Source organism: Vicugna pacos, chromosome 13 (genome assembly GCF_048564905.1).
Source record: "Vicugna pacos chromosome 13, VicPac4, whole genome shotgun sequence".
Taxonomy (NCBI): Eukaryota; Metazoa; Chordata; class Mammalia; order Artiodactyla; family Camelidae; genus Vicugna; species Vicugna pacos.
Window position 1 is genome coordinate 42,007,021 of NC_132999.1, and position 21,162 is coordinate 42,028,182.

General features: G+C 34.4%; 1 protein-coding gene across 2 annotated transcripts in view; it reads right to left on the bottom strand.

Annotated features, from left to right (window-relative positions):
- Positions 1–3,510: 3,510 nt before the first annotated feature.
- The window catches only part of LOC102541657 (protein argonaute-3), a 96,188-nt gene continuing 78,536 nt past the window's right edge, over positions 3,511–21,162 (bottom strand). For both annotated transcript variants that reach the window (XM_006212689.4, XM_072974802.1), the window contains 6 exons: positions 20,162–20,252; positions 16,829–17,023; positions 16,356–16,490; positions 13,642–13,743; positions 4,300–4,499; positions 3,511–3,823 (listed from right to left, as the gene is read on the bottom strand). In XM_006212689.4, the coding sequence (XP_006212751.1) occupies positions 3,715–3,823; positions 4,300–4,499; positions 13,642–13,743; positions 16,356–16,490; positions 16,829–17,023; positions 20,162–20,252 (832 nt within the window). In that variant the 3' untranslated portion in view covers positions 3,511–3,714. The remainder of the gene's footprint in view (positions 3,824–4,299; positions 4,500–13,641; positions 13,744–16,355; positions 16,491–16,828; positions 17,024–20,161; positions 20,253–21,162) is intronic.

Below are 21,162 nucleotides of genomic sequence, written 5' to 3' on the forward strand. Positions count from 1 at the left end.
AGGAAGATTTCCATAGAAGAATACTTTTTCTGAGAAACTTGTTAAAAGGTAAAATACTAAGAAAAAAATAAAGGGCATCTATACTTCCGTAAAAATATGCCAAAAACCAGTACTGAGGAGGTTGAGGTACCCTTTTCAAAACTGCTAAAGTCAAAATCCACATTTCTAAAACCATAAAAAGAGTATCCTGATGTTAAATTGAAACTAAAATGGCAGCACCCTTTGTTACCTTGATATTTTATGCTCTTAATCTTTTTAGGGTAAAAAAAAAAAAGAAAAGGAAAGAAAGAAGGGTCTAACACTAGCCTTGAATCCTGCTCATCTCCTTACTGTTTAATGCAGTAACTGTCAGACTCCACTTCATTAAATAAATATAGCAGCTACAGTATTATAAATGCATGGTCCTCAATGCCAGTAACTTGATACTGTAATGTAAAATATGTATCAGCCCTTTACACGGACACATTTGCCATCCAGAATATACAGTAAACTCCCAATTCTTCTTTACATGAAAATCAATTATACCAGTTGCTGGGACTGACATTTTAAAGTCACCCTGTCACTCATATATCATAGAAAACAACAGACATTCATTGTATAGTGAGCAAAGGCAGGAACAGACAGGTCACTGTTGAATTTCATGACCATTAAACTCAAAACTTTTTTTTTTAAATAAAAATGATCAGGAATTCTACACCAGAAGTGTAGTAACAATTAAAACAAATTTCAAAACATATTTGCCACATAGTCTTTTACCTTAAAATTCTAAGCACAAATTTTCTCGTAATTAAGTTCAATATACCAATCTGTTAGCTAGCAAAACAGAAATACACTATACATATTCTTTCAAGTTAACCAACTTTAAACTAGCAGTGTTGAAACTCTAAGAGCACCCTAAAAAGAACTCACTTCCAACGTAAAATTTATATTAAAAAAAATTTTTTTTTCCTCTGTAAAAGCCCTTCCAAATAGGTTTAAATTGTGGGCTTTATTTTAGCACATGTGAGATTAAGTGACTAAAAATTAGGTAAAGCAGTAAATCAGGAAAGGTTATCTAAAGTTCTTTCTTGGGACCTAAAGTTTCGCATGTGAATCTGTGCAATTCCCACTGATAAAGGAAGATGTGTTATGCATACTGAGGAAACATATACAATCAAGTTTTTACCATCTAGGATATACTATTTTCTTCTTTTGCCCATGTTCTATGAATTTTCAGTGTAAAAAAAATTCAACAATTTTTGATATTCAGCGAAATTTCAATGAAAAAAACACATCCTTTACAGGAATTTTTTTTGGGGGGAGAGGGTTGGGAGAAAAATGTATATATTACACAAATATTACCTTATGTAAAGAGCTTGGAAACAGTGTTTTAAATTGCATTTCAGACACTTCAATATAATAGACATACAAAATACAGTACTTTGTTAGTTTTCTGGCAGAGGGACAAAAGATTTCCTAACTGTTAGAGGACATGGGCTCAGATTTTAGGCTCAAAATACAGTAAATCGACAATAAATGTGGGTACAGGTAAGAGAGAAACTAAAAGAGCTAATCCATTTGTTTTCATGTGCAGATGGAATTCTGAAAGGTTAACAACAATGCCCACTGGAAACAATCTGTAATATCTATACTCTGAACCAGTGCAAAAAAAAAAAAAATTAAAATGCGATTTTCATGAGTTACAAAGTGCAAAGCTCCCCTGAATCCAAGGTTACTGATGTACTCGGTTTGACAGCTTTATAGTACTTATTAATATCTTAAAGTGAAATCAATAAAACAAAAGTTCTGCAAAACTGTTTCCAACATTTCAGTTATTTAACTCATATAGAATGATCAAAGGCCTAACTTCCTCTGTCACCATTACCCTAATTTTAAAAGGAAAGTTACACTGGTGATGAATTAGCAAAAAAAATTTTTTTAAATGTCATTTTACATTTTTCTGATTCATTTCAGTAAATGAAAATGAACACCTCACTAGTATGATTCTTTAATAAACATGATCTATTTTCAAAGAATTTAAATATCTTCTAAATCTTAAGCTAGTTACTGTCATTACTTAAAGTTTTCAACTTTATTTCTAATATTCAGGTCAGACTCATTTAGGAAATTTAACTTCCTTCATTTTCACTGTGATTTTTAAAAAGACATACTTGAAATTTGAAAATTACAAAACTTTCCTTCTGAAATTAAGGCTGTATTACTTTGCCCTTTTAAAATTATGGAGGTGCCTGTTTCTCCCACTATCTGTGGTAGAGATGTCAAACAGACACAGCTTTCTTTTAAAACTGCTTATTGCACTAAAAGATAGCAAAAACAAGTTGTCAGTTCTTAAGATAAACATGATTATATTTCTATAAAAGATGTTGCCAATATGATTCTATAATTATTAAAGCGCTATTCTAATAAATATAAAGAAAAGGAAGCTATACTTCAAAACACATACATATATGTTTATATATACACACATATATATAAAAATATATATATGAACATCACATTAAGGTATGAGAGGCAGCAAGTAAACTAGCAAAAAAAAAAAAAAATTAAGAGATCTCCACAACCCCTTCTCTCCACCTAATTTCAGAGGCCTCAACCCTATACAGTTCCAATCATTTAAAATATTTATCTTCTATAAAAGCTTTAACGGATTTCCATGTATAACCCATAGAAACAGAAGACTTTAGAATGTATATCACTTACAGAGAGAAAGAGTTACAACTTCTGAGAAGGTTTTATATTTATAGCAGCTTTAACAAACTCACTAAAGAAAAAGAATAGTTTAGGTTGCTACTGCTTATGTACACATTGTACAAATGGCAAATGTAACTTCAGAGCAGAGCAGGAAGGGCCACTCACCCTCACAAAAAAACAAAAATAATTTTGTTTCTTAAGAAAGCAATGTTAAGAGTTGAGGACTCAGAATTGTGTATGAGACGAGAGACCGGAGTAGGGTGTGCAAAATAAAAATAAAAATCAAAATCTAGTTTGCCATGCTTCATATTCAAATGAACCAGATACATGAACATTTGAATGTCACTGGTAGCATTAGGGAAAAAAAATGTAGCTGATGAAGGCAAGGAAGGTAGAGAGAGAAATAAAAGTGGTGGTGGGAGAATAATAAAAGGGAAAGAAAGTTTCCCAGTGGAATGAACTATAAAATATATACACAGACACATATATATCTATTGTCAATGTAGATCCAGATATATATGCATATGCAGTATACATGTATATATGTAAAATATACAGATATCTTTTATAAGAATACACGAATGCACATTAATTTTTTTGCACACATAATTGTGAACAATCACTTTGATTATTCATATCGGTATTTTTTTTTTAAATCATCATTTACTTTTTCTTTACCTTTTTTTTTTTTTTTTGCAAAGAGTTGTGCTGCCAAGCAACTTGAGGTAAAGGCATTAAAAGGGTTAGACTACAAGAAAGTGAAAACGAAACAATTGCGATACTTCCTACAGGAGACCGCACAAAAAAGCAGTTGGCTGGTTTCATATTGCATAATGGTGCTGTGTTCCTTGATGAAGTAAACGATCTTCCTTGTATCAACATATAGATCAGACCCTGGCCCCCACACAGTGTTGGTTTCTGTATGGCTGGAGGCATTCCCCACTCAACTGACTCCACTGGAAGCATATACTGTATGTCGATTCATCTTCCAGTTCTTCCTCTCAGAGAATATCCTTCAACTTTTTAAGCAAAGTACATTGTGCGTAAGGTATCTTGGTGAATCTGTACAGCCTTGGCAAGAGCTTGAGGATCTCGTCCATTGCTCTGTCCTGAAACGTGACTTCCTTCAGCACTGTAAGAAAAGTGGCAATGAACACAAACCCAATCCTATTCTGATATAATAATTCTGAAAAATATTACTTGTAGAAAATTTCAAACACATTAAAAAAAAGAGGTCAGTATAATGAACTCATACATGTCTATCGCCCAGCTTCAATAATTACTAACTCAAGGCCAATTTTGTTTTACTTCTCTCACCTCCCTAGGATTATTCAGAAGCAAATCCAAGACATCCTATCATTTTGTCTGTTTATATCACTTTTGTCACCAATAACCTCTCCCTTGAATTAACTAGGTAAAGCAACAAAATCACTATATCATACTATTACTAATAATAGCTCATGGAACTTTAATTCTAAACGACAGTGCTTTATGGCAAACAGAGAGGCACATTCTTACATGGAAACAAAGAAATTTCCAAAGAAAATTCTCATACAGAGCATACTTGGATTTGGGTGAGAATCTGTATTTGTTATGCTTTTATATTACCTGTCATGTTCTTTGTCCACGAGATGATATCTGGCTCTAAATGCCACCAGGTGAGCATAATACGCTGGTGCAGGTATAGAAACGGATCGTGTACACCGCACATAGGTGTGGCAGAGCTGGTAAGTTAGCAGCTGAAGTTCATCTGCAGTAAAGCAGTTATCATCCCATAAAACATGATAGTGTGAAGGACGGCTGGTACCCTATAAAAGGCAATGGCGTATTCTGTTGATTTCTAAACTTCCCGGTAAATATTAGTTACGGACTAAGTTAAATAAAAAACAAACTTTGTACATTAGTAAAACATTCTAATTTAACAATCAATTAAAAACACATTTAGTTTTTATATATCCAAAAGAAGTAAAAGCAGAGACTTAGATTTTTGCACACCTGTGTTCAAAGCAGCATTATTCACAATAGCCAAAAGATGGAAACAATCCAAGTATCTACTGATGGATGAACAGATAAATAAAAGGTGGTATGGTAATAATATTATTATTAGGGGAGAAAATTCTGCCACATACTACAACATGGATGAACCTTGATGATGTTATGTTAAGTGAAATAACCCAGTCACAAAAAAATAAAAATTGTATGATTTACTTATATGAGGTACCTGAAGTAGTAAAATTCATATAGACAAAGTAGAATGGTGGTTGCCAGGGGATGATGGGAGGGGAGAATGGGGAGTTAGTATTTAAGCAGTACAGAGAGTTGAGAGATGAAAAAGTTCCACAGACAGAAGGTGGTATGGCTGCACAATAGTGCACATTACTTAGTGCCACAGAACTATATACTTAAAAAGGTTAAAATGATAAACTGTATGTTATGTATACACATTATACCATAATAAAAACCTAGCACATTTAGTTGAGCTCCTATGTATTGGCTACTATGAATTCAAAGAAAAAGTCAACAAAGTAAAAAAATTTATTGTCTCTGGAAAAACTGTACTTTAGCAGAGGAGCAGAGGAAACAGAGCATTTACAATTATAAAACACCTAATACATGGCTATAGTACTGCTACTACTAAGCCCTGCACGAGAATACTGAAGGAACAAATGGTGAGGGTGAGTCCTGGGGCCCTTCACCAAGTTGGGGAGGAGTGAGATTTGGCCTTTTTGGGGTGGACAAGATGAGGACACCAGGCAGAATGAACAGCCTTAACAAAAGCACAAGGGGCATAAAATTTTTTGGCATATTTGGGGAATAGCTAACAGACTAGAATGAACAGAGTATATGGTACATGAGAGGGAAAAGATGAAGGTGATATGAACAGTTGGAATCAGACTCAATGACATGCTTAGGAATTCAGACTTTCACTTAGGGGCAGCAGGGAAAGCACTGCACAGCTTTTTAAACAGGAGGGTTTTCAGGAGGGATGAGATTGGAGTTTATAAAAAATCCTGATGAAACAGAAAATAGAAAATTTTAACAGACTGATTACTAGTAAGCAGATTAAATAGAAATCAAAATTCAACATCCATTTATGATAAAAACTCTCAACAATGCAGGTATAGAGGGAACATACTTCAACATAAAAAAGGCCATATATGACAAGCCCATGGCTAACATCATACTCAGTGGTGAAAGGGTGAAAGCTTTTCCTCTAACATCAGGAACAAGACAAAGATGCCACTCTCACCACTTTATTCACATAGTACTGGAAGTCCTAGCCACAGCAATTAGCCAAGAAGAAGAAATAAAATATTACACAGATCTTACATGACTCATGATGGGGTTATGTCCTGATAAACCAATTTTAAGTTGAAAATACCCTAAGTCAAAGTGTATTTAATATACACATAATTTACCAAACTTCATAGTTTTGCCTAGCCTAACTTAAAAGTGCTCAGAATACTTAGCCTATAGTTGAGCAAAATCATCTAACAGAAAGCCTATTTTAAAATAAAATGCTGAATAGCTCATGTAATTTATTGAATACTGTACTAAAAGTGAAAAACAGAATGGTTGTCTGGGTACAGAATGGTTGTAAGCACATCAGTTGTCTACCCTAGCGATGGTGTGTCTTGGCAGCTATGGCTTGCTGCTGCCGCCCAGTATTGTGAGAGGGTATTACACTGCATATCACAAGCCTGGGAAAAGGTCAAAATTCAAAATTTGAAGTACGGTTTCTACTGAATACATATCACTTTCACACCACTGTAAAGTCAGAAAATAGTAAGCCAAACCATCATATGGTAGGGAATGTCTGTATACTACAAAGCTGTACTAATTAAAATAGTATGGCAATGGCATAAAAACAAGCATGTAGGTAGATCAATGGATCAGAATACAGAGCCCAGAAATAAACCCTTGCATACATAGTCAATTAATTTATGACAAAGGAGGCAAGAATTTACCATGGGGAAAGGACAGTGTTGGGAAATTTGGATAGCCACATGCAAAGACTAAAATTGGACCATTATCATATACCACACGCTAAAAATTAACTCAAAATAGTTTAAAGACTTAAATATAAGACCTGAAACTTAAAACTCTCAGAAGAAAACACAGGCAGTAAGCTCCCTGACCTAAGTCTTGATAATTTTTTTTTTTCATCTGAAACCAAAAGCAAAATCAACATAAGCAAAGATAAACAAGTGAGACTACATCAAACTAAAAAGCTTCGGCACAGCAAAGGAAGCCATCAATAAAACGAAAAAGTAACCTACTAAATGGGAGAAAATATTTGCGAATCATGTATCTGATAAGGGGCTAATATACAAAATTATAAAGAACTCATACAATTCAATAACAAAAGAAAAAAATCCAATTAAAAAATGAGCAGATGATCTGAATAGTCATTTTTCCAAAGACACAGAGTTAGCCAACAGGTACATGAAAAGATGGTCAATATAATTAATCATCAGAGAAATGGAAATCAAAATTACAATGAAATATCACCTCATACCTGTCAGAATGGCTATTATCCAAAAGATTAGAAATGACAAGTTTTGGTGAGGAGGTAGAGAAAAGGGAATTCTTATGCACTGCTGGTGGGAAAGTAAACTGTTGCAGTCACTATGAAAACAGTATGGAGGTTCCTCAAAAAATTAAAAATAGAAATAGCCCATATGATCTAGCAGCTCCACTTATGAGTACTTATCTGAAGAAAATCAAAACACTAACTCAAAAAGATGTATGCATTCCTATATTGCATTATTTGCAATAGCCAAGATACGGAAACAACCTGTGTGTCCACTGATGGATGAATGGATAAAGAAATTGTGATATACATACATACATACATACATACATACATACGTACGTATATATGGGCATTATTCTAAGTGAAATAAGTCAGACAGAGAAAGACAAATGCCATATATGTGGAAGCAAAATAAGTGAATGAATGAATAAATTAAAACAGAACAAAATAAAACAAGGTCAAAGATACACAGAGCAGATTGGTGGTTATCAGAGGTGGGGTGTGGTGAAAAAAGGGTGAACTGTTTTTGTTTTCAATTTAAAATGAATTAAAAAATACTCCACTCCCCCAAAACAAAAAACATGTATCATTTAAAAAAGAAAAAGGAAAGAAGAGACTGAACTGAAAGCAAGGGGAACAATTAGGAGGATGTTGCATTTGTATTGCTGTGAGATGATGAACGTATGAACTAAGAAAATGGCAGTGGCAAAGGAGAAAAGGAGAAAGATCAGCGCATACTTTAACACACATTTGTTTGAGTACCATTTGTCAGATGTTGTGCAAGATTTGGAAGATAAAATTCAAACTATTACCGGATCCAACCTCCCTTAAATTATATGTTTATAATGCATATATAATATATTATACACTCACACATTCAGTATTTACTGAACATTCACTATATGTCATGTCCTGTATCAGGTACTGGGCCCACAATAATGAGTAAGACACATATCCCAGCGATGAAACAGATAAAATATAAATAAAACCATCAGAAACTGAGCTATCAAGAGAATTAAAATGTAGGATAGCACAGAAGACTGATTACTCTGTGGCTACTTTAGATTGGGTGGTCAGAGAAGGCCTGTCTCTCTGAGAAGGAGACATGGAAGTGAGCTTTGTATGATAATGAGGGCTGGTGAGACCAGGGAAAAGAGCATTTCAGGCACAGGGAAGAGATAGGGCAAAAGTCTTAACTATATGCAATTCATTCATTTTCTCCCATCACCATTCTAGTCCCAACCACCATCATCTTTTGCTCGGACTATGGTAACAGATTCTTAACTGATGTCCTCAATATTACTCTTACTTAGTACAATCAGTACTTCAATAAGAGTGAATTAAAAAACAAAGCATAACACACACCTGATTATGTTAGTGCCCAGTCAAAGCTTTAATGGCTTCTCAATGCACTTAGACTAAATCCAAATCCTCATCTTTGCCCAACAAGACCTATATGGTCCAGCTCAGGCTACCTCTCTAATCTACTCTCATACTGCAGTAGCTGCCTCCACTTGGTTCCTTCAATGGATAAATTTCTTTCCACCAAAATGGCCTATATATGTGCTGCTTCTTAATTCTTGGCCTGGTTAACTCTTATTCATCCCTCAAGATCTTATCTTAAATGCCATTTCTCAGGGAAGCTTTTTGTGATCTCCCAATCTAAATTAGTTTCCCACTAAAGTCTCTCTTCCTATCTTTACTTTCCTTTTATTGCATTTACCCCATTTATAAATATATATTTATGAGGTTACTTACTTAATACATCTCCCCCAATAAACTAAAAGAGGAAGAGATTATGTTTATTTGCTCACTCCATATACCTAGTATCAACACCTATCTTCTAAGAGGTACACAATAAACATCTGTTGATTGAATGAATGAGTAACCTCTTCCTTTTCTCACCTTATAGACTAGTGAGACAGGGAGAGAAACAAAAGCATGGTTGCAATGCTGTGTAATAAATGCAACAAAGAAGTATGCACAGGGTGCTCAGGCAGTGCAGGGGAAGGGCATTTGTCTTGGGGAAGAATACAAGAAAGGCTACTGGGAAGAACTGTTGTCTGAGATGAGTCTTAAAGGAAGAGCAGGAGTTAGGGAAAGAATGCTTAAGGTAAGAGAGTAGCATGGGCAAGACAGTTATGAGACTATCTAAAAGTAGTTTAGAATGGCTGAAGATGTGTTGTGTGTTTGTATATGTAAAGAGAGGAGACAGAGAGGAAAAGAAAAGGAGAGGGGAGGAGTAGGAGGGAAGAATGGGAGAAAAGAGCAAAAGACAGAGACTGAGGGTGTAGCAGAAGTGAAGGGAGTAAGATAGTTAGATATACGGAATAGAATCTACACGTTGTCCTAGGAAGATAAGACTTCACCTTCACTGGATGTGAAGCACTAGGTAGAAGAATGATAGGCCTTAGTTGTGTTTTAAATAATCTGATGAGAACAGACTCAACGAGGGCACTCGGGATCATTGTGTAATTGTACAGGAAAGTAATAATGAGAACTGGAACTAAGCAGGGGAGGTGAGGATAAGAATAAAGACTAGATCTAAGAGTGAGATGGTAGATTCTGTAGAGTTGAGGGATTCATTACATAAGGGTGGTACGTGAGAGGGTACAATCAAAAATAGCTTCAAAACCTGGAAATCCGTAAAAACATTCTGTCTGTAAAAAGATTTCAAAGTCATGAATATTATTTGAACTTAAAATTTTAAAGAGTGGATGGAAGAAGAACTAAATCTGGAAAAAAAAACGATGGCAAGATGACAGGTAGGCTAAAACATGTAGTGGAAGTCAAATGGTAGGTGGTTTCCTTGAGTGCGTGAAAACAGATGTTAGGGAGATCAAGGAGCAATAGTGGCGGAGCAGAAGGCAGGCTGCTGTAAGCTGATGAGGAAGAAGAAGCTTAGTCTTTTTTTGTTCTTAATGGAAACATTTTATAGAAGTATAAACATATAGAGAAGAGTACATAGACCATGTTCACATATAGATTGATGAATTTTCAAAGTGAATATACCCACGAAACTGGCACCCAAATGAAAAAACATTAACTGCAACTACAAAGCCTTCTTGTGCCCTCTCTTGGTCACTATCCCACCTGCCACCCTGCTCCTCGTAACCTGACTTTTAACATCATAGTTCAGTTTTGCTTGTTTTTGAACTTTATAATGTATGTACTCTTTTGGTCTAGCTTTTTTGGTTGGATATTGTGTATGAAATTCATTCATATTGTTGGCATCATTCTCACTGTTGTATAATATTCTGTTGTATAAGCTCATTTGTATAGTTATTTATCCAATCTACTGATCACAGCCATTTGACTTGTTTATATTTTTTGACTATTAGGACCAGTGCTACTATGAATATTAACATATTATCTTTTGGTGAACATAGACATACTTTTCTGTTGGCTAACTTGGAGTGGAAATCCTGGTCATAGAGCATATATATATTTAAATTTAGTAGGTGCCAGGTAGTTTTAAAAAATGTTCATATTAATTTATGCTCCTACCAGGAGAGTGTAAGAGTTCCAGTTGCTATATATCCTTAATATTGTTTGTCTTCTAAAATTTCAGCCATCCTGGTGGGTATGTTTAGGCTATTATTTTAAGCACGGTTTGGTGACAAATGGAAGAAAGATATGGGGCAATAACTTAAAAGAACAGCAGGATCAAGGAACCGTATTTTAGGACAGGGGTAACTATAAGCTAAGGGAATGGAATCAGAAGTTTAGAAGACACTGAAGATATGTGAGAGGATAACTGGTGAACTAAGGCCAACTTAAGGCAGGCAAGAACAAATGAGAACAGTCCTACAGGTTGACCCTTTTTCCGGTGAGAAAGGAGGGAAGAAAACAGGCATGACTGACAATATAATTTCTTAATGAAGTAAAAGGAAGGGGTCACGTGCTGAGTGTTAAGGCAACAGACCAAGGTTAGGAACCCACAGAAAAAGGTAAAAAGAGTTAATGAATGAGGAGTCAAAGAACTATTAAACGACAGTGAAGGATATCTTTGAAGTTCTGCCGATTTATATCAGGAAGTCATAATTTAGGACACGGCCCACTCTGACTCAATAGGGTGCATTCGTCTCTTCAGGAGAATTTCCTTCAGTGGGTCAGAGGGGTCACATGCTCCATCCAGTTAATATGTTTCTAACAGTATGATAAGTGGGATTTTTTTTCCCCTGCTGTTCTAGAATTTCAACTAAGGCCCAAAGCAGAGGACTAAAGGTACTGAGCAGCTTACATTGTAAACAGCTACCAATCTTTGGAGCCAGCCATCCTCTCTCAAGGGCTCAATGAAGGAGATCACCAAATCCCTGGCTCTAGCTTCTTCTCATCTTACCCTCATCCTCTTAGCATAGGAAGAGGCAGAAGTTTTTGTGAAAATATGTTATTTTAGTTGTGAAGAAAGTCATTCTCTCTCCCCTGAAGAGAATTAACGGGCACTCCAAGAGAATCAGTTATAAAGATGAGACCTGTTAGAAAGGGAGAGACTATCATCTCATTCCACAACTGGATACTTCTGAGCTCAGAGTCCACAGGCCCACTCTGCTGACTCCACAGAGCTAGAGTGGTGAGAGTTCTTGGAAGCAGTTTTGGCAGCTTAAAAAAATGAAAATGAGCAGAGAAGGAGGAGCCTTGGCGCCATGCAATGAAATAATCTAACCTAAAGGAGTTGGGGTCTATACCACTGAAGGGGCCAAAGAAAGACATTGCTGCCCTTTGAGGGTCCTCAGCTCCATGGAGGCTAAAGGGTTAGAAAGAATCTGAATGGACTACAGAAAGACTTGTGTCGCCTCTCCACTGCTGACGTTCTGGCAGTCAGTGGTACCAGATGAGTTAAGAGTCCTAGAAGGAGGAAGGGAAGTGGGTATTTCAGAGTCAGCCTATGGTCCTCTTACCTGTTCAAAACACTAAGACCAAAGCTCTAGCCTGTCTTGGGCAGGTGGAGGGTAGAAGGGAAGAGCCAAGCTTTGATTTGATTTGTAAATTTAAGCTTTAAAAATGAATGGGAATTTTACCTCAAAATAAAATGGGGAGGGGAGGAAATGGGACCAAGCTGACCAGTATAAATGTTAAGTAATGGAATTTGGCCATAAAGGAGTTGCTACTCAATGGTAAAGTTAAAAGTAGTGATATGAAAAAATAATCTCTTATACTGGCTAGAAATGATTTTGTTTTAATTTTAGCTGGTAAAAAACAAGACTTTTTTTTTATCTCAAAGTTTGAAAATTTTAATAATGCTAAGAAGGTGTATAATGAGCTGTCTTTAGTTCCTGTGAAATATTCCTGGTTATTTGCTGACTAGAGTAACGTTTCAATTTGGTATCCCCCTCCCCCGCCCAAAATGTTCCCTAGTTTCTGGTTAAATGCACTGCGGAAATATTCTGTCTTAAGGATTCATAATAACCATTTGCATATCATTGGAACCCAAGAGTTCTAGAGTAAAAAAAAAAATCTGTTCAACCAACATTTCTAAAATTTACATGAACAGAGAATTTTTTTTCTCCCTTCTGCTATATTTATTAAAAAGTCATACCAGTAGTGTTCCTTGGGATACGTAGAGGGAAACACTAGGTTAAAACATGTACTCAAATGAGACAGATTTTACCTCTAGAAGATACTTTTAACTTTGTTTTGCTGACTATTACCACCCACCATGAAAATGTACATTGTAAAGAGGAGCAGATATAAGAACATACATAAATGAGTGGGATAATAATTTTAAAGCCGTAAGAGTGAAACTGGGGTTAGTGCATGTGTGACACACAAAGCTTAAAGATAGAGATGCACAGTTAGGTACATCTTCCTGAAATTTCTATTTTAATCAACGACAAGTAAACTAAAATAGGTTTGGGCTACATTCTCTCAGACATCCTGAAACTATGGATTCACTGTCTGCTGCTGAGAAGCACTGAATTAATAAAGCTTCTGCTCTACTAAGTATAGCTAACAAATTAACAAAAAGATTTTCTGAAAATACGAAAAGACTCTTAAAATTATTTAACTGAAACCTAAAGCTGTAATTCTACAATTAAACTCTTTCACATACTCAGTATCTGCCAGTAAATGTCAAAGATTTTTATGAAGAAGTATTATCAAAAAGAAGTATATGTCAAAGAAATAATCAGGTATTTCAGATTTTTTTGAAGTTTTGTGTTAAATTAGGGACCTCATTTAGGGAGATTCATTCTATTAAACTACTTATACTATGGTATTTTCACAGAAATAAGTCCCTCTCAAGGTGAGAAAGGGGATACAGTTTAGTTATTGAAAGTTTCATCTCATTTCATGTGGAAACAGTTTGAACTGCAGAGAAGAGTATTTCTCCTTTTTCTGAGATTTAAAAAAAAAAAAGCGTAAAAACGGAAGTTCCTGAATTGAAACATTTCACCCCAAGTTTATAGGCTTACCTGTATTCCAGCATGGCTACAGAGGTAAAAATCAAACTCATATGGGTGTGTAATGTCTGTATCAACTGTTGTTCCAGCTGGGATATTGCCACTTCTTCCGACCTAGATTTGTTTGGTCAAAATTTAAACAAACAAGACAAAGGTAAAGAATGTGGCTGAAAGCACTTGTAAAAAAGTATAAATATATACACTGATCACCTGTGTCACTACATTATTACTTAAGCAGGCATTAAGAGCAGATCTTATTCTATTCCTAGTTTCTACTCTTAAATGTTGCTGAGAGAGCTGATAAACAACAAAGAATTATTAGTCTCTATTGATGCTTAGCTGGTAGTTGATCCTAATGAGGGTAGAAGACCTAAAAAAAATTTTTTTTAAAGTTACTTTAAGTGCTCTAATTTATGGTATCTGTGCATGGCAGGTACTCTTGAATATGTAATTTTATGAAAATTAGCATTTTCCTTGGAGAACCCTATATTTTAAGAGGGAAAGAATGCTGATAACATCAACTAGAGTCATCAGTTGTTAACCATTTACATGCCACGTACGTTACATAAATTATTTCTAATTGTGATAATCCTGAAAATTAGGCATTATTCCCATTTGTTTGAGGGGAAATCATGGCTCAGGAATACAAAATAACTTGCTCAATAGCATAAAATGAAGGGCAGAACCGACAGTCAAATATGGAAATGGCTGCAAAGGCTCTATTCCTTTTACTTCCTACTAGCAGTTTCAATATCTTATAAAAAAAAAATGAGGCATCATGATTTTCTCTGAGTAGAGTATCACGTGAATGAAATAGTATGAAATGCCTGATAATGAAATGCTCTTAATAAAACACTTTAAAATGCATAGGTACACTCACCTCTATCTCTTTATCCCTAACACATTTAAAATCATTAATTATAAGTTGAGGTTTACACGGCTAGCAAATCAGAAACTTTTTTTACTGACTCAGACATTATTTCCTCTGTGTGAGGGACTGCTATCAAGTGATGGCTTGAATTATAACTGTGTGGACCAACCAGCTAGCCTTTACCAAAGCACAAAACAAAGAAAACCATTCATAATCTATGAAATTATATGCCTATTCTTAACACACAAATCTCCTAATTAATACATATAAAAAGTTTTACTCTAGAATATAAAATAGATAAACAATGAAGACCTAATGTATAGCACAGGGAACTATATTTACTATCTTATAATAATCTATAATGGAAAAGTATCTGAAAAGAAAAAAAATATATATATATGTAAATGTATAACTGAATCACTTTGCTGTACACCTGAAACTAACACAACACTGTAAATCAACTATACTTCCATTAAAAAAGAAAAGTTTACTCCATTTAGAGAGGCAGCAGAATACACGTGTTCCTATCTCAGCTCCACCAGTTTCTAGTTGTGAAATCTAGGGCATGCTATTTTCCTCTCTGTGCCTCTGTTTCTTCATTTACAATTATCTCTCATCTAATATAATTAGAATTATTTAGAGCAGAGGTGAAAGAGAAGCAAACAAATGAAGAAAAGGTATGACTAGACATCAGAAGCTAGTAATTATTAAATCTAACTTAGGTTTTCCTAATTCTACTTTTGAAGAAGCCTTTGGTTTTCTAGGTACAGAAATGTACCTACTAATTTTGGGATCAAAGGCCTTTAACAATGTGGAGGCCATAATAAAACTATTATCACTGCTATTAAAGAGGTGGTATAGGTCAGTGATTAAGAGCACTCTGGACCCAGACTGCCTAATTTAAGTTCTAGTTCTATCAATTACTAGCTTTGTAACCTTAGAGCTCACTTAACCTCCACGCACCACAGTCCCCTCCTGTGGAAAATGGGAATAATAATAATAAAAATAATAGTAAGTACCTCATAGTGTTGTTTGTGAGGATTAAATGAGTTATTTACAAAAAATATCCTGAACAGTGTCTGCTATTATGACTTCTTTTTCTTTATCATTGCCACCATTACCACCACTCTACAACTAGCTAAGCTTAACTGAGTGCTTAGGATGTGCCAAGCACCATTCTCGGTGCATTATATAATTTTAATTTTTCAATCCTTTCAAAAATGCAAATAAGGTAAATACTAATATTATCCAAACCTTGCTGAGAAATAAACAGGCACAGAGATGTTAAGTTACTTGTCCAGAGTTACTCAATGAGTGTAATCAAAGATCAAATATATACCAAAGACAAGACACACTCCTCCCTTTCTCCTTTTCTGTTGAACCCCTTTCCCAAGGGGACACTGACACTTGCAATCCTCAGATTTCTCTGCTCTAAGGTTTGTAAGATGGGGGCAGAGTATGGGAAATGAAAGTCCGTTTGCATGAATTTCCACTAACCCACTCTAGAAAGTGCCTCACTTGTAAAAATAATTTTTACAAGGTATTTTAAAAAGAGAACATAACTTTTTTCTTCTAAACATTTAAGGAAAATATGAAGAAAAAGAACAATTTTAAAACTATGAGTTTCTTCACAATAAAAAAGCATAATGGGATTCTGAACATTTATAGTGTTACCAGATATTCTAGAAAGTTAAAAATTAACCTATTCTGATGCTTCAGTACTCAAAATCTGCTTTGTTGTAACCTGCTACTATACATTAGAAACTGCTGTTGGCAGAGAGCCTTTGTTAAGTGCTCTATGAACTATGCTAAGTAAGCTTTGCTTATAACAGTATTACAAAAGATAAAAGATTACCCTTTCAGTCCTATCAGCACAAAATAATCGAGTGTGATGTCTCTTCTGAACTACAATGTAAGTTATTCCAGGTTGATAGTCTTTCTCCAAACTGATGCAGGCTTCTCGAATTGCTAGCAGTTCATAATATAATACCTAGAGAAGATAAAATGGAAAGATTTGATATAGTCAGCTATTCTCTTACGCATACTTGAAAGATCAGTTAATAATTTAGTCTCAGGATTTCTTAGTCTCATCACTGTATAGCTAATTATACTTCTCTAGTTCATCCTAACTATTATCAGAGCATGGTTTTAGTGATCAAGGCTTACACATTCACAGTAAACATTTTAAAAGGGAAAAAATTTAAGGAAGTGTCAAAATTTGACTTTAGGAACTTTCAATTTAATTAAGACTTCTAACTTCACAACTAGACACCATATTATGAACACAGTATCTGATTTAACCACAGTATGAGATCTCAGGCAACCAACCTGCCTAAACTGCCCCTCTGAAACACCATCCCGATAGAAGATGATACGAGTAGGTTTGAACCGAGTTGACTTATAAAACTGAATGAGAAGTTCTCGGACCATGGAGGCAAGGTCCTGGATGATCTCCTGTCGGGGTCTCTGAACTCTTACTGTAGCACAGTATCTGCTTGGGTGGGCATCCATACTACCTACAACCTAGGTTGGAAAAAGTAAAGAAAAATAGAAATTTAGATAACCAAAACTATATTAACATGAATTTTATCACCAAAAAAAATTTTTTTAGAAGTACATGGATTTCATTTAAATTTGTATCTTTACTATAACCTTAGCTATCAGTGTTCATTTTGAAAGTAATAAAAATAGATAATTCCAGTGAAGAAAAGAATAAAAGACCCAGTTAGGGTCAAAAACTATTTGCCTATAAGTAGGCTGCACTTTACATCTAACAATTAGATTCTAATTCATAGGTGTTGCAGGTAGACTTAATGGTTCGTAAGGACAGAAAGAGACAAAAAGATGTACATAAAGAGAATAAGAGGAAGGAGATAAGTAAAACAGAGGGCCCATTCAAACCCCTGATTTCTATTTATAGCTCTTACAGTCCTGCAAACCATCCCAGGAGTCATACTCAAGACTTTGGCATACCTTAGAACTGTTATACTTCATAAATTATAAAATAATTTTTCCTCTCTTACTGTAACGTCTTAGACAAGAAGGCTTGAATCTATACTCAGTCTTATTGCACTGTATTTTGCTTTGTATCTGGTCCTCATAGAAGTTAATCTTAGTTTTGAGAGTAGCTAACTTAATTTTCTCTTTCTGTGTCTTAATATTGTTATGTGTCTGGAGCAGAGGGAACTTTGAAGCATGAACTTGTAAGTTCACCTTGATTGTTGTCACTCACAGACCTACTGAAGCAGGATCTCTGGAAACAGAATATTTACAAACGTCCACACATCATTGTGATCAGAGCCTCAGCTGAGAACCAGCTGGTTATTCTCCTTTTAGCTTCTCCTTCTATACCATAGTCATGCTTAAAAAATAGAACTCTGCACCGTCATGCTCATTGCAGCATTATTTACAATACCTAAGACATGGAAACAATCTAAATGTACAAGGACGAATGAATGAAGAAAATGTGGCATATACATAAAACAGAATATTATTCAGCCATTAAAAACGGAAGCTTGCCATTTTTGACAACATGGATGGACCCTGAGGGCATTATGCTAAGTGAAATAAGTCAGACAGAAAAAGACAAATGCCATATGATGTTACTTATATGTGGAATTTAAAAACAAAAAACAAATAAAAAACTCCAAATCAGTTCACAGATAAGAGATTAGACTAGTGGTTGCCAGAGGGGTGGGGTATGGGTGAAATGGGTCAAAAGGTACAAACTTCTAGATGTAAAATAAATAAGCCATGGGGATGTCACATATGGCAGAGTGACTATAGTTAATACTGTATTGCATGTTTGAAAACTGCTAAGAGAGTAAATCTTAAAAGTTCTCATCTCAAGAAAAAAATCTGTAGATATGCATGGTGATAGACGTTAACTAGACTTATTGTAGTGATCATTTTGTAATACATATATGAATATTAAATCATGTGCATTTAAAACTAAAATAATATTATATGTCAATTATACTTCAATTACAACATAAATAAATAAAAGTAAACAGTATTTCAAGAGTATCAAATTCCTGTCAGTAATTTAAATGTCTTACTAGAAACCAAAACATGGAAAATTCTTATATTTCTCTTGTCTCAGGTCAGATTAGAAAATAATCAAGTGTTTTAAAAAAAAGTGAGCCAGAACTTGCTGCTTACTTATGTACATGGAATTGTATCTGCTTTTTCTTTATCTTCTCTATGTTAAAAAAAAAGGAAGTGTGACCTTTTCTTTCTCACTACTAAAAAAAATAAATCCATACCCCTTCTGATGGGGAAAAAAAAATCCTCACAAAATCTTACTAGCCCAACAACCTACTGTATTACATTCCAATTCCCTGCATCTGGAATATCCCCAAACACACTAGATTTCTGCATGCTTAATTTTAATTTATATCACTATCATGGTAGTATCTATTATACTACGTGGCATTTATTACTTACATTGTTTCTCACACTAGTCTAAGTTTTTGGGAATAGAAGACATACAGCAAAAAGAATCAAATCCTACTTACAAAACCTCTGATAATCATAAAAGAAAGTGGATATTTGGTAAAAATGGATTTAGCAAAAAAGGACAATGACAACCCAGAATTTTCAAAGAATCTAAATATGTTTAAACTTTCTTGGAAAATAACTGCAAAAAAGGCAAATCCAAAGTTGAGTCTCTTGAATTTTTTATCATTTTATCTTCTATAAGAATAGTTTAATGAATATCAGAGATGGCTCAATACTACCTCTAGGACCCTTGAAATGTACACAATTTATGCATAACATTAAGAATACAAAGATTATGTAATTTATTAATAAATAAAAGTTAATTTTCTTCACTAATAAAAGTAGCTTAGAATAATAAATAAAAATTTAATATTACTATAATTTTCAAGGATTAAGATTTATTAGATTTTTAAAATTAAAATGTAGTTTATAATGAATGATAGAAAAAACATAAAAAGTTTGTGTAATTTCTGAAATTTATCAAGTATGCCTAAAAATATTGACATTTTCACAATGTTGGCATTTGTTAAAGTCAAGCAATTTTCAAGTTGGGTAAAATAGCTGGCTTTATGAAGTTTATAAGAAATACAGTTTTTGAATTGACATAGAAAGGTTACAAATGTAAAAGTGGGCAAAAGATAGAACGGGCAGATATTAAAAGTAAGAGGGGCAGTATTAAACAAAGAATTCAAATGCAAAGTATTTAATTGGACAAAAGTGGCAGATACACTGAAAAAAAACACAATCCACCAAGCTTATAGGTAATGCACATTTCTGTAACAAAGACACTACTAAAATACATTAAACTTTTTGAATTACAAAAAGTAACTGAAAATATACAACATGAAGAGTTCAAATTAAAGTAGGATACAGACAAGCTGAGTAATATTAATAAACTTGATTTAACAGATACATACGGAACCTGTAGCCTCCAAATCAGAGAATAATCATTCTTTTCAAAAACCCAAAGAACATTTAAAAGTTGGCCCTAGCTATGTCTATAAATAGATATATATTTATAAAACTTCATAAATATATTTTAAAAACTTTATATTTATAAAAGTTGGTTTCAAAGAAAATACTAAAATTCAAAAAGTTGAAACCAAAATGTTGATCTTTGTATAAACTTTAGATAAGATAAAAGTGCCTAATGACACTTACAGCAGCAATTGAAGGCTTCTTCCCATCACCAGCTGGTGGATGAGTGACGTCTGCTCCCAAAAAGATCACTGGTTGCTGGAACACAGATGGTCTTAAACACAAAGAGTTAGATAATTCATTTTTTCTCATTATCCAGTTATCTGTTTCATACTACTGCAACACAATTATAGGTTGCTGGTATAGCACAGTGGAGGTCCTTTATAGACAGCTTCATAGGCCTGAACTACTGACAGCTTTATTCTCTTAATTCATGAATCCCTAAGTAAATGAAGTAAAAGTTGTCGTAAGGGATCTACCCAATGTCTTATTCAGAGCAGTTTTCTGCCTTAAGCAGTGGTGCTGCTGGTTACAAAGGGCAATTGCTGCTAGCATTTTTCATAACAGGCATAAAACGATAAACTTCCTCTTATTAATCCACCAATTTATATCAATCTTTCTTTAATCTACTTACATTTTAAGCCAATGTAATCTCTCAAGGAGAAAAACAATCATTAAACTACACTGGGAGGGATTATGGGACCTATAACCAAAAGTATAAAATTTGAGTAACGTATTTAATAGTCATAAAGTAGCTAGTAGCTCATTTTATTTTAAAACTATATCCTTTAAGATTCAAATGACTGCTTCTCTTAGTTCTTGGACTTGTTGCTAAAACTCTACATTCATCTCATTTATGAATCTCATATTTAATAGGGATGGAAAATAGAGGCAACATGGAAAAACAGGAAAAGAGATTCTGTGTCAAACATACACAGGTCCCATCCTTACTCTAATGCTTATTTGTGGTGCACACTGGTCAAGATATTTAACTTTTTAGAGCCCTAATTGCTTCAACTATTAAAAGGAAACCTATCATTTCATTCCCCAAATAACTGTCTCTTCCCAGCACCCTGTTTCTAGGTCATCATGCCCCATATAGCCTAAGAACTCTGAGACAAGATGGTGATCTAACAGTTAACAACTGTTGTCTCAGTGACTCCAGCAGGAGTTGATATGGCTGA